The sequence below is a fragment of the Aquarana catesbeiana genome, linkage group LG06, assembly GCF_042186555.1.
Source record: "Aquarana catesbeiana isolate 2022-GZ linkage group LG06, ASM4218655v1, whole genome shotgun sequence".
In the NCBI taxonomy this organism is placed as follows: Eukaryota; Metazoa; Chordata; class Amphibia; order Anura; family Ranidae; genus Aquarana; species Aquarana catesbeiana.
In genome coordinates, this window is record NC_133329.1 from 78,930,530 (window position 1) to 78,946,989 (window position 16,460).

At 43.8% G+C, this 16,460-nt stretch overlaps 1 protein-coding gene across 1 annotated transcript in view; it reads right to left on the reverse strand.

The window, feature by feature from the left end:
- RHOT2 (ras homolog family member T2) overlaps positions 1–16,460 on the reverse strand; it is a 56,732-nt gene that overhangs the window by 12,138 nt on the left and 28,134 nt on the right. The window contains exons 12-16 of the mRNA XM_073636286.1: positions 15,133–15,217; positions 12,748–12,893; positions 10,740–10,840; positions 3,310–3,440; positions 705–785 (exon numbers count right to left, since the gene is read on the reverse strand). Coding sequence (XP_073492387.1) covers positions 705–785; positions 3,310–3,440; positions 10,740–10,840; positions 12,748–12,893; positions 15,133–15,217 — 544 coding nt within the window. The remainder of the gene's footprint in view (positions 1–704; positions 786–3,309; positions 3,441–10,739; positions 10,841–12,747; positions 12,894–15,132; positions 15,218–16,460) is intronic.

Here is a 16,460-nt window from a genome sequence, read left to right on the forward strand (position 1 = left end):
ACTGACACTATCTGACATCGCTAGAGATACTAATACAGTTATCAGCGATAATACTGTACACTGACACTGTACTAACAACACTGGCTGATTGACAGGGGTAATTGGGAAGGCAATCAAAGGATTATCTATGCGCTGCTTTTACTCACAGACTGGCTGGGTTGTTTTTCCTGATCTCAGCTCTGAACGGTAATAGAGATCAGGGAGAAAGAACCAATCAGATCTGTGTTCTCTAAGGCACACAGATCTCTCTGCTGTGAGAGGCCACAGCCATCAGCAGGTTCACAGCCAAAATCATTGGCTGCAAGCCTGCTGACAAACTCGTGCTGGGTCCAACCACAACATGAGAAGCAGGGGGCGCGTGCCTATAAAGCAGGAAGTTCCCCCGCAACTTACATCGCGGGGGGAACAATAAAGCTGCCAACCAGCTGTAAATGCTAAACTGTTGGTCAGCAAATGGTTAAGAATGTAAGAAAAACATCAGTTTCTATTTTATAGAAAAGTAAAAATCTGCAGTGAAGTTTGTAAACATCCATGCAAGGCATTTAACTGACTTGAATGGAAGTATCAACTTAAAATAACTGGATAATTCACATCTTGCATACAATGGACATATAAGTTATACATTTCCTGTGACACAGCGCTGAGGGACCTTTTCATAACACAACACAGACCAACTATAATGTGAGAAGGCTGGTACTACTTACTATTAGATACTTTTCCTGCCCCCCAACCAGCACTGTGTTGATGGAGTAGAAGGAGGCCTCCCCACGATTCCTCTGCTGCTCCTGAGGAAAGAGGCGATAAAAGGTCCACATAAAAGAGACATGAGGAACAGACATATGGAATACACACCACTAACATGGTGGCTGGAAGAGATCAAAAGGTGATGGGGACAGACAAAAGGAAACACAGGACAACAAACATAGCTTAAAGTGATTGTAACGCTTCTAGTTTTGTCATACTTACCTGCTCTGTGCAAAAGTGCAAAGAGCAACCCGATCCCCCTCTTCTCGGGTCCTCCGCCGGCACCCCTGGATCCCCCGCTGAGTGCCCCTCATAGAAAGACGCTTTCTTTGGGCGCACTCAATTCCAAGCCGTCTGTGTCTATCGACACAGATAGTAGGGCTCGGCCCCGCCCCCTCATCATAGAGTTTGATTGACAGGAGTGGGAACCAATAGTGCCCTCTGCAACCAGTCTGCCCAGTGAGGAGGGACTGAGCCGCAGCTCTTGGGCACAGTGCTGGATTGAGATCGGGGGTCTGGGGGGAATCCTCTGGCACAGAAGAAGGTTTTCTATCCTAAGGTAGAGAATGCATTAAAGTTGCTGTAAACCTGAAAAAAAATATATATATAAGCAGTGTACAGCTAAGCATCAGAAGCCATCTGTCCCCAGTCTTGTGAAGAAAGATGAATCCAGCATTGTTTAATCCTCTCCGCTTTCTTTCATGCTTTCAGAGCAACACATTAAAATAATTTGTGTCACCACGCCCCTGCTCCTTTGACTGACTTGTGCATGTGTACAGCTTTCTGTAACAGTTACCTCCCCCTACCTCCTCTGGCTCTCCCTTGATTGGCTGCTCCTTGCCATATCCTCATTGACCCAGTGTAAGTTAGGTGACGCCCTGCATGAGTTCCTACTGGTCAGTACATACTGTGCTTGCTGGTGGGAATGTAGAGATGGGAGGCAGGCCTGCAGATGTCACGGCTCCACCTCCTGACCTCCGGCATGAAGACACGCCCGCTGATCGGTGCTATTTTGTGGGCTTACACGGGCGCTGGGGAACAGAAATGACTGGTAAAAATACAGCGATTTGCTTTAGACCTGTGGAGACCTTGCAGTGGTACATGCAATGGAGGTTTATAACCACTTTAAGGTAAAAAAGTCAGCAGCTACAAATACTGCAGCTGCTGACTTTTATAATAAGGACACTTACCTGTCCAGTGTGCCTGCGATGTCGGCACCCGAAGCCAACCCGTCCCTCGGCTCTTGGGTGGAGGCGCCGCCATCTTCGATAAGGGAATCAGGAAGTGAAGTCTTGCGGCTTCACTTCCTGGTTCCCTACTGCACATGCGCGACTCAGGATCCCACTGGTCCCTGCTGTCTTCTGGGACCTGTGCGTCTCCCAGAAGACAGCGGGGGGGGGGCAGAGAAGGTGCCAGAAGTGGCGTAGATACCCGCGGGTGGCTCGGCTATCTATGCCGGAAGTGGGAGCAAAAGACCTGTATTAGACAGGTATCTGCTCCCCCCTCCACCCTGAAAGGTGCCAAATGGGACATTTTTGGGTGGAACCCCGCTTTGAGGCTTTAGAATCATTGAATTCATAGGCTAAGAAAATTAGAGACTGGCCACAGACATGAGAAATAGGCTAGACTAAACTACTCTGATCAACCACCGATTTCATTTTTTTGAGATTGCAGCATAAACAAGAATGCTCCGTAAAGATGGTGAAGGCAGTCAGGCATTTCAGGCAGCAGCTTTACCATGAGCAGACAACAGTCATGGCTATGACTGCTATACATGGAAAAAAGGAAACCACAAAAGCGGTGACACAGCCATAAGCATGTATATATTCACAAACAGTAACTTTGGGTGGAACGCCACCCACAACCTGGTTAAGGGTTTGAACCCCCCCTAAAGTTTTATTTGCCATCTGTGTCCTGGTTGGGAAGATTTCCCCTCGCTTCCTTCCCAGTGGCACAGGAAGTGACGGAAAAACAGTTCCAACAGGTAAAAACACGAATAAAAACACAATTTTTCAACAGAAGCGAAACAGAAGAGATAGATCAGGTTCTAATTGCAGTCTGCATTTCTGTTGGTTAGGACATCCCTCACTTCTCGTTCCAGTGATACCGTTTACCAAGAAAAAAGTGAAGCAAAACGTGTGTGTGTGTTTGCAAATTACCTAATATATTTGCCTTTCCCTGGCTTATTCCCGCTGCAGCTGAGGGCGACGTCATCCTCCTTCCAGCCAGATCTCAGAGAATGTGGAGTTGCCCAAATCTGCAGGTGATCCTGCACTATGCTGCAGTGTCTTCTTGCAAAATTTGGACTAATCAGCATTCCCCGGGATCTTGTTGGCAGGAGATTAGGTCACTCCCTGCACTATGGGAGTCAGGAAAGGTAAATATATTATCTATTTTTCCCTCCACAAAAGCTCCTTTTTGTACTTTTATGCAGCATTTAAAAAAAGGAGGAGGGGGTCCACAGTGAAGTGCAAAGTCTATTTTGAAGGCAGCATTCCCTTTTTTTTTTGACCATTCCCCTATAACACCAAGAGGGGGCAGCTGGTCACAAAACAGGTCACTTACCTCAAGGCTCTGGCCAAGGAAGGCCCGCAGGAAGGCTGACTTCCCTGTCCCTCGAGGGCCAATGACCTTACACAAAAAAACGCTTCTCTGGGTCTGTCCCTTTTCCAGGTCTATCCTCTTCTCGCGGGTCACTGTGAAAAAGAAAGAACAATGCTGTACATTTATTTCGGAAAATTCTCTAGATCGGGGGTCTCCAAACATTCTAAACTATAGGCCAGTTTACAGTCCTTCAGATTTTATGCAAGCTGGACTGGGACTATAGGGAGTAGAAAATGTCCCGGCATCAATGGGAGTAAAAAAGGCCCCATCTTCTAGTGCCTCTATTCCCCACCTGGTTCTTGATACCATCACATACCCTCTTTGAATATAGTCCTTCAATGCGCCTTGTGCAACTCTACATACACATATATTTTTATACCATGTTCCTATTCACAGGAATCTATTGGCACCGTTATACAACCTGCACCTAAGATGTAAGTGCTAATTGGGGACCACATTATCACTGATGTCTTTTGCATCACTCCTTTTGCCTCAGTGCGGCTGTGGATCTGCGGCCTGAGCTCCCTGGAGATGTTAGCTATCCGGGGTACCCCAGCCATTCACAACTACCTTTATGCTTTTCAAAATTTTTATTGGCAACAGTCAATATATGGTTACAGACAGTTACAGTCTAGCATAAAAAAACTTACGAGAAAAACAGAGCAACACTACCTTTTTAACATATCCAACTTATTGTAGGCAAGAGTGTTTGGAAAATATTTCCATCTCCTCCTCTGCCTCCCCCCTTTTTCCCCCCTCTGTGCCAACCATCTGCTCACTCTGCGATTTCTTGTTTCAGTATAGATTGATACATATTTCTACTGCTCCTGATGAGTGGACATCTCCACGAAACGCGTAGAGACCCAGCCCTGTGTTACACCATTGCAATCACGTGATTTTGAGATTGATTATGGATTTCATCATCATTAACTCAATTATGTTGATTATGAATTGCAACACTTTTTACTATGTTTATGAAATTATCATTATACTGTGAATCATGTTGTCATTTTGTACAATAAATTGTGAAGATGCTATTCTTGCTTATTATGCTATTTTATAATTCTATGTATATTTGTTCCAAATCCATTAACATGATTGCCTATTCAATACCCTTAGTTGTGCTTCATATAAAGTCCCAACCAAGCTTTTCTTTTTGTTTAAATACAACAGGGATGGGGGCAGATGAACCTATTGCCTCATTTAAAGTCCCAAACCCCCCTTTTCAATGCCCCATCTTTGGTGTCAGTGAGAGGAATTGTGCCCCATGGTTGATGTCATTAGGAGGAATTGTGCCCCATCAATGGTGTCAATGGGCCCCATTGTTGGTGTCTTTGGGAGAAACTATGCCCCATCATTGGTGTAGTTGTTAGAAATTGCGCCCCATCATGGATGTCATTGGGAGGAATTGTCCCCCCCCCCGTTGGTGTCATTAGGAGGAATTGCGCCCCATCATGGGTGTCATTGGGAGGAATTGTGCCTCACCATTGGTGTCATTAGGAGGAATTGTGCCCCATCAATGGTGTCAATGTGCCCCATTTTTGGTGTTTTTGGGAGGAACTATGCCCCATCATTGGTATAGTTAGAAATTGCGCCCCATCATGGGTGTCATTGGGGGGGAATTGTGCCTCACCGTTGATGTCATTAGGAGGAATTGTGCCCCATTAACAGTGTCGTTGGAAGAAACTGTGCCACATCAATGGTGCCATTAGGCCCCTTCATTGGTGTCAATGGATGAAATAGCGTCCCAAGGCCCAGATAAAAGCAAGCAAAGGGTCACAGTTTGGAGACCACTGTTTTAGATGATTAAATCGACCTTATAGTCAAATGTTAAAGCCTTTCTTCAAATTTTGTTATTTTGGACAAAAAAGGAAAGGATAGAACCTCTTGTTTTATTTGCAATGCATGTCCCCACTAGGGACAAGAAGTAGGGGGAAATCTCTCCAGTGGGGACATGGAACACAACAAAACACTTTTTTTTTTTTTTTTTTGTAGAATGGGAAAGTTTTAGGATACTCTGTCTGCCAGGTTATTACTAAGTGTGTCTTCCTGTCCCAATAAAACCTTGTTTTATGTCTTGTTGTCACAAGGACAGGAAGTGACGTGAAATCTGCCCAATGAGGTCATGGAGAGCAATAGACATTTGATAGAAAGGTTTCCTATTCTATCCAACACTAAAGAAAAAAAAATTTGACTGAAGTTGGGCTTTACTGTAGGTTTCAGCCGTGTGCAAAATGTTGTACTGAATGGACAAATACAGAGCTGAAATACTTACCTTTCCTGGGGGAAAATGCTGCTCTAAGCTCCCCCAGTGCTGCTTGAAGACAATTTGCCCCACGATCTGTATTGAAGTGGGCATGGGATAAAAATCAACTGGCTAACCCTCCTCTTCAGCAGAGATCATCTGATTAAATGTCTGCGCTTTTAATTATGCAACCAGCATGGGTGAGAGATGGAAGCAGTATTTTCTCCAGGAAAGAAAATAATTTCCATTTATTGCACTTTAGATATCCTTCTCACCAGTGTATACAGTACAGGTCCACTTTACATCTTTCAACACTTGAGAAATATCAGAGGATTCCTCGGACTCATCCTAGAGAATAAAAACCTGAAGTTTTTAGGAAAAAAAAGTCGCTTCTTGGTACAAAACAAAGATGGAAGGTGGTGGTGACACCACAGCACAGCACAGCACAAGCTGATGGGACCATCACCGTTATATGAAGAACTGACACTTCCAGGACATGTGAAAACAGTGCTACTTATATAAACTGGGAATTTCACTGCTGCACTGAATTATGGGAAGCCACTATCACAAATCAACAGAAAACTGTGAAATCAGCAATTCTGTCGAAGCAGAAGAAAAAGCGATTGTAAATCCTTTTAATTAAAAAAACAAACATGTTATACTTATCTGCTCTGTGAAACATTACTGCACAGAGGAGCCCCTCTTCTGGGGTCCCCTGATGACACTTTAGGTTACTCCTCTTCTAGTGCCCCCATAGCAAGCCGCTCGCTATGGGGGCACTCATGCGGGCTCATTCTGGAGCTGGCTGTTTCGTACACTGACACACAGCGTAGCTCGGCCTGGCCCCCAGGATCCCTCCTCACTGGAATTGACAGAGCAGCAGGAGTAGATGTACAGATGCGTACATCTAAGGGAGCCTGCCATGCAGTACCGCAGCACTGCAAAAGAACAGAGTTAGAGGATTGTAACTCTTGTTCATTTCAGTTGTATACAGTGGGGAAAATAATTATTTGATCCCCTTCAGATTTTGTAAGTTTGCCCACTTACAAGGAAATGAAGGGTCTAGAATTGTTGTCATAGGTGTATTTTAAATCAGGGCTTAAAATTTCAAGTCCTGAACTAGGAGCCAGGCCTTAAGAGTTACTTGTCACCAGTTTCCTCACTTAACCTCTACCCTGCACTGCACCTAATTCCGGGAAAGGGGACTACACTGTAAAAGGGGCACTGTAATGAGAACAGCGCCCCAAAGCCCGGATCCAGCACTCTGTGTGGCCTGGGAGACAGCGCTGGAGGGGAGAAGTGTGCAGCGAGGATGTGTGAGGAGGAGACAAAGATGGTGGGGTTGTTTGGACATGTGGCCCGGTGCCCTGGCCACAGCCTTCTCCACAGCAGCAGCACAGAGTTCTGTGTCCGGGGCAGGGGTAGCCTCTCAGTGTCCACCGGGCGCCTCTTCTCCTCCCCCAGCAGGATTCTGGATGCCGCTGCTTCTGCCTGCTCCACTCGCCCTCAGCTTAATTCCACTCGCCAAATACGAGCAGATAAGTAGAAATTTTGAGGGCTGTTTTAAATGATAGAGACAGAATATCAACCAAAAATACAGAAAAAAAACCAAAAAACCACATGATACAAATGTTATAAAATGAGTTGCAGTTCGGTGAGTAAAATAAGAATTTGATCCCTTACCAACCAACATTAATTTTGGCTCCCACATACTGGCTACAGTATGTGCTCATGTGGTACACAGATTAGTCCTGTCACTTTAAGAAGGTGCTCCTAACGACAACTCGTTATGTGTATAAAAGACACCTAACCTCACCATCATGGGCAAGACCAAAGAGCTGTCAAAGGAAGTCAGAGTCAAGACTGAAGACCTGCACAAGGCTGGAATGGGCTACAAGACCATCAGCAAAAAGCTTGGTGAGAAGGAGACAACTGCGATTTTTCACAAATGGAAGAAAAACAAAATAACCATCAATCGCCCTTGTTCTGGAGCTCCATGCAAGATTACGCCTCGTGGGGTAAGGATGATCATGAGAAAAGTGAGAGATCAGACAAGAACTACATGGGAGGAGCTTGTGAATGATCTCAAGGCAGTTGGGACCACAGTACCTAAACAAACCATTGGTAACACAATACGCCACCATGGATTGAAATCCTGCAGGGCCCGCAAGGTCCCCCTCCTCAAGAAGGCACATGAACAGGCTCGTCTGAAGTTTGCCAATGAACATCTAAATGCTGAGGTCACATGAGACCAAAATTGAGCTCTTTGGCATTAACTCGACTCGCCGTGTTTGGAGGAAGAAAAATGCTGACTATGACCCCAAGAACACCATCCCTACAGTCAAGCCCGGAGGTGGAAACATTATGCTTTGGGGCTGTTTCTCTGCTAGAAGGTACAGGCCACATTGAGGGGTCAATGGACAGGGTCATGTATTGTAAATTCTTGGATGAGGACCTTCTTCCCTCAGCCAGAACACTGAAGATGGGTCGTGGATGAGTCTTTCAGCATGAAAATGACCCAAAACATACCACCAAGGCAACAAAAGAGTGGCTCAAGAAGAAGGACATTAAGGTCATGGAGTGGCCTAGTATCCAGACCTTAACCCTATAGAAAATGTATGTAAGGAGCTGAAACTTTGGAGTCGCCAAGAAGATCTAGGATTTAGAGAAGATCTGTACAGAAGAGTGGACCAAAAACCCTCCTGAGATGTGTGCAAACCTGGTCACCAACTACAAGAAACGTCTTACCTCTGTGCTTGCCAGCAAGGGTTTCTCCACCAAGTACTAAGTCATGTTTTGCTTATCAAATACTTATTTTACTCACTGAACTGCAATTCAAATTTATAACATTTGTATCATATGTGTTTTTTTCTGGATTTTTGGTTGATATTCTTACACTATCATTTAAAATACACCTATGATAAAAATTATAGACCCTTTATTTCTTTGTAAGTGGGCAAACCCACAAAATCTGCAGGGAATCAAATACTGTATTTATTGGCATATAACACTCACTTTTTCACCATGAAAATCGGGTGCAAATAGCACGTGCGTGTTATACGCCAATACTTTAATTGTTAGCTGCCTCGGAGGGGACAGGGAGGGGGGCGAGATGAGCGCCGTCAGATTATATTCAGTGAGAATCTCCTATTTACTTTTACTTTGTAATAGGAAGTCCCGTCTCCTGGGCCGCCATAGGACCACTGTTCTGTCTATGATAGGAGATTCTCACTGTATGTAATCTGTTGGCGCTTGTTCCGCCCCCCCTCCCTGTCCCCTCTAGGCTGCAGATGGGCATCGATCAGGCTGCACTGATGGCAAAGCTGAGGCTGCTGCACTGATGGCAATGGTGAGGCTGCTGCATTGATGGCAATGGTGAGGCTGTTTCATTGATGGCAATGGTGAGGCTGTTTCATTGATGGCAATGGTGAGGCTGCATTGATGTGGACTGATGAGGCTGCATTGATGGCACTTGTGAGGCTGCAGATGGGCATTGATCAGGCTGCATTGATGGCAATGGTGAGGCTGCAGATGGACACTGACCCTTATTTTGCTTCAAAGTTCCTTATTTATAAGTTTTTTTCCTGAAACTTCCCTCTTAAAATGAATGTGCTTGTTATACGCCTGTGCGTGTTATACGCCGATAAATACGGGTAATTATTTTCCCCACTGTACGAGGTAAATGGTTATGCCTTGTTTATTTTGATTATATTCTTGCCACTGTGGTTGTTGGTGTCAGGCCATAGGGAAGTGAGACTGGCTGCTAAAAAAAAAAAAAAAAAAAAAAAAAAATGTCTCTAGCTAGAGAAATCCCAACACAAACAAGTATCATGTCCAGAAAGAAATATCATCTAAGATGAATGGCAGTTAATGTTCTTTGTGGAGAGCTCATTGGTTCTAGGATATCAAAACATCCAACCAAGGAATTATGCCGTTGCTACAAGGAGCAGCTTATGCGGCTATCATTGCATCTTGATGGTGATTAATCCTATAATAGCCTGGATAAGAAAGTGAGGAATGCTGGGAGTCTGATTCACTTATCCACAGCTGATACAAGACTCACATCTGCCAGGACACAGAGATAATGTCAACACCTAAAGGGAAACTCTGAGCAAAACATTTCTTTAGGTTAAAGCCGATGTGTGATATATTCATAAAATATATTCCTTGTTTCCCTTTCACTCCCGGATAAAAATGCAATAAAAATGTTTGAATCAAATGTTCTCCTTTTTAACTACTTCCAGCCCAGGCCAATTCTTTTCTTGGTTGTCATTTCTCTTCTACATGTAAAAATTTTTTTTTTTTTTTTGCTAGAAAACCTCCAAACAGTATATTTTTTAAGCAGAGGCCCCAGAGAATAAAATGGTGGGTGTTGCATTTTTTTATGTCACACAGAAGTTTTTGTGAAGAAATACACTTCAATGAATTTTAATGCAAAAAAAAAAACAAAAAAAAACAAACGATATACAGTATTAACCCAATTTTTTTGTAAAATATAAAAGATGGTGTTATAGTGAGTAAATAGATACCTAACGTGTCACGCTTTAAAATTGCGCATGCTCATGCAATGGTGAAAAACTCTGATACTTAAAAATATCCATAGGTGATGCTTTAATTTTTTTTACAGGTTACCAGAGTTACACAGGAGGGTGGTCCAGCACTAGAATTGTTGCTCTCGCTAGAATGTTCACGGCGATACCTCAGATGTGTAACGCGAACACCGTATACACATATGTGCACGACCTACGTTTGCGTTCACTTCTGCATGCGAGCATGGGGGTGCTTTGAAATATTTTTTTTATTTTTACACCGTCACTTTAACCAATACAGGGCACTTTCACCTCACAATCAGCGGGCTTGGCTCTTGGGCATGTGCATGCAAATCATGTTAACCTTGCTGGGTGGGTTAGTGGGCTTCAGGTTATAGGAGTTGGCAGTCCTGGTTGGACTGCATTTGCACTCAGTCTGCCCAACCTAACACCCACGATGACACAGACCAACAACAACATACCCACTAATGATGCCGCACTATTTGTGCTTCTGTGCCTTGCCCAACTGTAAATATAAATGACCGTGTCCTTAATTTTTATTGTGATTTTAAAGTCAAATTTCCCTTTGGGGAACGCGTTATGTAAACAGTTCATACCTGTGATAGCGTGAGTCTGGCTGTCCTGTTCACACAAAATGGGGTACCCTAAATACCCCAGGTGTTCCAGGCACCGGTGTACATCCAGGTAAGCCACAAGCCTGCCAGCAAAAAACAGAAAAAGAAAGTTTAAAGGAGATTTTAAAACTTTTGCAAACAGGTACACAATTTGTTGTGTATCTTTAATTAACCTGTTGCCAGCCATGTAACGCATATGTGTAGTGGCAAAAATGCATCACATGCATCAATGGGCAGTGAGGGTTTCTATACTGAGAGTGCACTCACTGAGAGCTCCCAGCACAGCGACTGAGCTGTCAAAGACTAATGATCAGTAGCCAGGATACTGGCTACTGATCACGTGACCACTGTGACAGCCAATCACACTGGTCATATGACCACTGATCCTTTCAGGCTCCCTAGAGCAGCAAGGTATATTCTTGCATTACATACCTTATTATCCACTTAACCTCTAGAAGATCTACCCCCCTTCATGACCAGGCCATTTTTTGCTATATGGCAAGGCGTTACTTTAACTGACAATTGCGAGGTCGAGTGATGCTGTACCCAATTAAAATTGATGTAATTTTTCCCACAAATAGAGCTTTCTTTTAGTGGTATTTGATCACCTCTGCGTTTTTAATTTTTTACGCTATAAACAAAAAAAATAAATAAATAAAATTGACAAAATAAAAAAAATTATATATATATATATATATATATATATATATATAAAAAACATATTAAATAAAAAAAAAAATAAAATACAAATCTAATTTCTTCATAAATTTAGGCCAATATGTATTCTACTACATGTAGAAAAAAATTCCAATAAGTGTATATTGATTGGCTTACGCAAAAGTTATAGCGTCTACAAACTATGGGGTATATACTGGAATTATTAATTTTTTTTATACTAGTAATGGTGGCGATCAGCGACTTAAAGTGGGACTGCGATATTGCGGCAGACAATCGGACAGTAACTGGTTGGGTGAATAGATGATGCTGGATATCCTACAGCAAGGAAATGAGGTGGGCTTTATCGGACTTGTTACAGCTTCTAATGCACATTGTGCGAAGCTCAAAGTGTGCAGTGAAATCAGAGTAAGCCATTTCAGTCCAGGAGAGGAGCCTGTAAGGCCCCTTTCACACTGCTGCGACTTAAAAGTCGTGCTATTTTACCGCAATTTCAGGGAATGCCTGTGTAAACTTGAGGTCTATGGACCTCAACTCGCATGAAAGTCAGACCAAACTAGTACAGGGACTAGTTTGAAGTTGGCACGACTTGAAGTCACACAGATATGAATGGTTATCATTGGAAATCATGGGGAACGACTTGTCACGCGACTTTGCAGTCCCAAGTTGCAGGACAAGTCGCACAAGTGTGAAAGGGGCCTAAAAACTGTGCCAGACTGAAGGGAGGGCTGGAAGTCAGATTTAGGCAATACGAATTGCTGAGCCACATAAGACACTCCAAAAATAAAAGAGGTGACACACCAGGGCACATGCATGCTAAAAGCTACTAAAAAATTATAAGGCTGAGGGTAGACCAGGGGTCTCAAACTGGTGGCCCTCCAGCTGTTGCAGAACTACAAGTCCCATGACGCATTGCAAGGCTGACAGTTACAAGCATGACTCCCACAGGCAGACACATGATGGGACTTGTAGTTCTGCAACAGCTGGAGGGCTGTCATTTTGAGACCCCTGGTGTAGACCAACAGCAACCTAAGAGGGTCAGGTCACATAGCAAGACCAGAAGGTCTTAGGAATGCAGCTACAGTATACTGCTGCACAGAACTAGATTTTCATTGGTCAATTCAGCCAATAAACTTATTACAACCAGGTAATGGAATATAAAAGCCATCCAACTGGATCTGACATTGTTTGAATGTAAAAAATCAAATCACAGGTAAAGAAAATCTAGGCTAAGGAATAGCAGCACACAGAGGACTGTCACTACATAGGACTAATGGAGGCACATAAGAGATGCAGAGATGGCTGTTTAACTTACGTCCACTGGCACAGGTATCCATGCAGAGGCAGCAAGCCGTTCTCTGCCACACACACCGTGCTCGGCAGCTGAGGGCCCCAGGCTGTGTAAGGGAAAACACTGAAAAAACTTTGCAGCTCAGAAGGATTTAGAGCACCATCGCCATCCTGTGGAAAGAAAGGGAAATACTTTTTTTTATCATGGGTATCGAAACTGTCGTCTAAGTAGTACCTTCCACCTTTACTCTTTAAAGTGGAACTAAGTCCACCTATTTAAAATTCAAGGCATTCTGAATGAAGTTGCTTGTACTCGCAACCAAACTGTCAAGCCATCAAATGGCGAAATTCAGAACTGGTCACATGGCAACTGCAGATCAAACAGAAGCGAAGATGGCAGCTTCCTTGGCTGTAAAAGGATAGGAGGGTTTAGTTCAGCTTTAAAGCGGATCTTCACCCTCCAAAACTTTATCCCTCTGCTTCACCCCTTCTCCAGTCCTCTACATAAATATTGAGCTTATTTATTTATTTTCCTTTATTTACTTTTTTTTTGGAGAATTTGTCCGGTCGCACAGTCTCTATGCCTCCTGGGATATGTATGCCACAACTCAAAGGAGGCATAGCTCTGGAGGCGCGCTGGCTGAACCCAGAACAAGCGGCAGCCTAGTGAAGAAGTCATGGCAAAACATGGCAGCTTGGGACTGAGCGCTGGCGGAAGAAAAGAGGATCTCAGCTGGACAACACTGGATCTGCTGGGTGGGCACACCACCAGGTAAAGTAGCAAGAAAAAAACTCACCCAAGCTCTACCGCTATATAGTATAGTTGGTGTGTAGAGCAGTCGGTGCTCTGGCCAATTAAGCTCACAAAAGATCCATAGAAAGTACAGGCCGGCAACTCGACAGCTTCTCCATAGAAAATATTTATTTAAGCATTACAGCAATAACATCATCCAAAAATGCTGACGCCTTTCAGCCTTAGGCCTTCATCAAAAGCATAAAAATATGACATTAAAAACAAGTATATATAAAAGGGAAGCATCAGGGCTGCTTCCCTTATATATACACTTGTTTTTAATGTCATATTTTCATGCTTTTGATGAAGGCCTAAGGCCGAAAACACGTCAGCATTTTTGGATGATGTTATTGCTGTAATGCTTAAATAAATATTTTCTATGGAGAAGCTGTCGAGTTGCCGGTGTGTACTTTCTATACACCACCGGGTAAGCAGGGGTTTAAAAAAAATGTGTGTGTGTGTGTGTGGGGGGGTAAGAATCCGTCATCCCTTTAGATGTTAAAATTAAAAAAGATGGCGCGCTAGAAACGCAGCTAGTGCGATATGGAAATAGTTCCAAGGTCCAGGTGTGCCAGGAGTCAAAGTTCATTTACTGCTGAGACCAGACCGGGGTTTAGGGGTTCTGGTGTGTATCAGTGTGCACAGCCAGCTGTAGAGAGCAGAAGCGTGGATATGGGTGAGAGAGAGGAGCGGCGCCACTCTGAGTGCAGCATGTCAGTTAAAATAAAATGTTTAATAAATATGCCTGACGAAAGAGCACGCATGCTCCGAACGCGAGTTTGACCACGCCTCCCGTCCAGCACCACTGACATGCTTGTTGGGTGACCGTCTTCAGCCTCGAGAACCACTGGAGCCGCTGGGAACTGCTGACCACCACCGCTGCCCAGCTGGACTACAGGAGCCCAAGCTACTTATGCCATGCATATTATATCTCTCAGAGTGATGCCGCTCCTCTCTCTCTCATAGCCCATGTACATCTAAACGGATATGAGAGAGAGAGAGAGAGGAGCGGCGCCACTCTGAGTGCCGTATGTCAGTTAAAATTCAATGTTTAATAAAAGTAAGATGAACTCACATTTTGGTGAGATATAATGTGCATGGCATAAGTAGCTTGGGCTCCTGTAGTCCAGCTGGGCAGCGGTGGTGGTCAGCAGTTCCCAGTGCCCCCCCCCCTGCTGGCCACAGTGCTGCACACTTGAGCTGTGCATTCTGCTGATCAGTTGCTTGAACGTGCATGTCTAAAAAGGGATGTCATGTGTTCTTTCATATCATTCTGGAACAAAGTGCCTGATGACAGAGAAAGCTGATAGCTGTGAGCGATGGGCAATTACAGTACAGATCAGCAGGCGAGGGGATTGATGACTGAAGTCTTTCACACAGGAAATGAAGAGGGGGCTCAAGATAGCTGCTGCAGCTTCAGAGGGTTATATTGTGGAGATGCAAGTTTGTGGGGAATTAAGAACAATCAGGTTTAACACAGCAGAGAACTTGCTACAAGTGTGGAGGGAAAAGGTAAGGCTGGAGTTCAGCTTTAAACACATTTAATAAATAAGCAGCATTTCCTTGTTTCCCACATTAACAAATACAGGAGCCGTGAGTGTTTCACGCTCTTCTCACCAAGTCATGCTTCTCAAATGTCTTCTGCAGGAATTGGTAGCCGAAGTGGTTGAGCTCTGTAGAGGAGTCGTGAGGAATGCGCAATCTGTGGGGAGGAAAGGAAGGAATAATTATCATCGGAGACAATAGAAGAAAAACGCGGAGGTGGAGGAGGACAGCCTTCTATTAACCTCATGGATACTTACTGAGGAAAACATGACAACAGGGAGATCTAGTATTTTTAAATCCTGCTATAAAACATATCTAATAAATAAAAAAATAAAAAAATCTAATTTCTTCATCAATTTAGGCCAATATGTATTCTGTTACACATTTTTTGAAAAAAAAAAAATCCCAATAAGCGTATATTGATTGGTTTGCCCAAACGTTATAGCGCCTACAAACTGTGGGACATTTTTAATTTTTTTTTTTTTACGAATGGTGGCAATCAGCGACTTATAGCGGGAATGCAATATTGCGGCGGATAGTCTGACACGAACTGACACTAATACAGTGATCAGTGTTAAAAATATACACTGACACTGGCTGGGAAGGGGTTAAAAATCGAGGCCAGTAAAGTTAGCCCAATTTTTTTTGTATAATGTGAAAGATTTTATGCCGTGAGAATCGTGATCTTTTTATCCTAAGCAAAAAAATTGTGATTCTCATTTTGCCCAGAATCGTGCAGCTCTACTGGCTATAACAGCCGCTAGAAAAAAATCGCATGTAAAATCCGACAGGATGGTTGCAGCCAAGTTGATTGATCGATCAACTGGGGTAAAATCAGCCTGCCCATACATGGTCGAATCTCGGCTGCTCCCTGCTGAACTGGCCGAAATTCGAACCGTCTATGGCCGGCTTAACTTTCAGACATGCTTATCACACAAAAGGATTGGAGATGTATGGGAAAATCTCTGTGTGAGCAAGTACTGGAGAATAAGTAAGGACAACCACCTCTCCAGGATTGGTCATAGTGAGAGATCACTAGCTAATGTACTACCATATTTTTTGCAGTAGTGGTCCTTGAGGGCAGTGGCATCTCCAGCTTTCATATTTAGGGGGGGCACATAAGGAGACATCGACAAAAGTAGGGGGGCAACTATAAAATGCAATTATATATACTTTACTATGATCCCACAACGGGCCCTTTCACATGTTCTGCAGTGAGCTCCCTTCTTACTGTATTGGCCCCCCCCCCCCCAGTGTGGCAGAAAACAAGAGATATATGTCACCAGCATACCAAGAAAATATAAGGTTTCAAAGCAGTGGGAGAACTATCAGGGTTGCAAAGGTTTTCTTGCCTCCGGGCCCTGGTGTTCTGCCACTGTGGGGTTCCCCAGCCTCCTCTT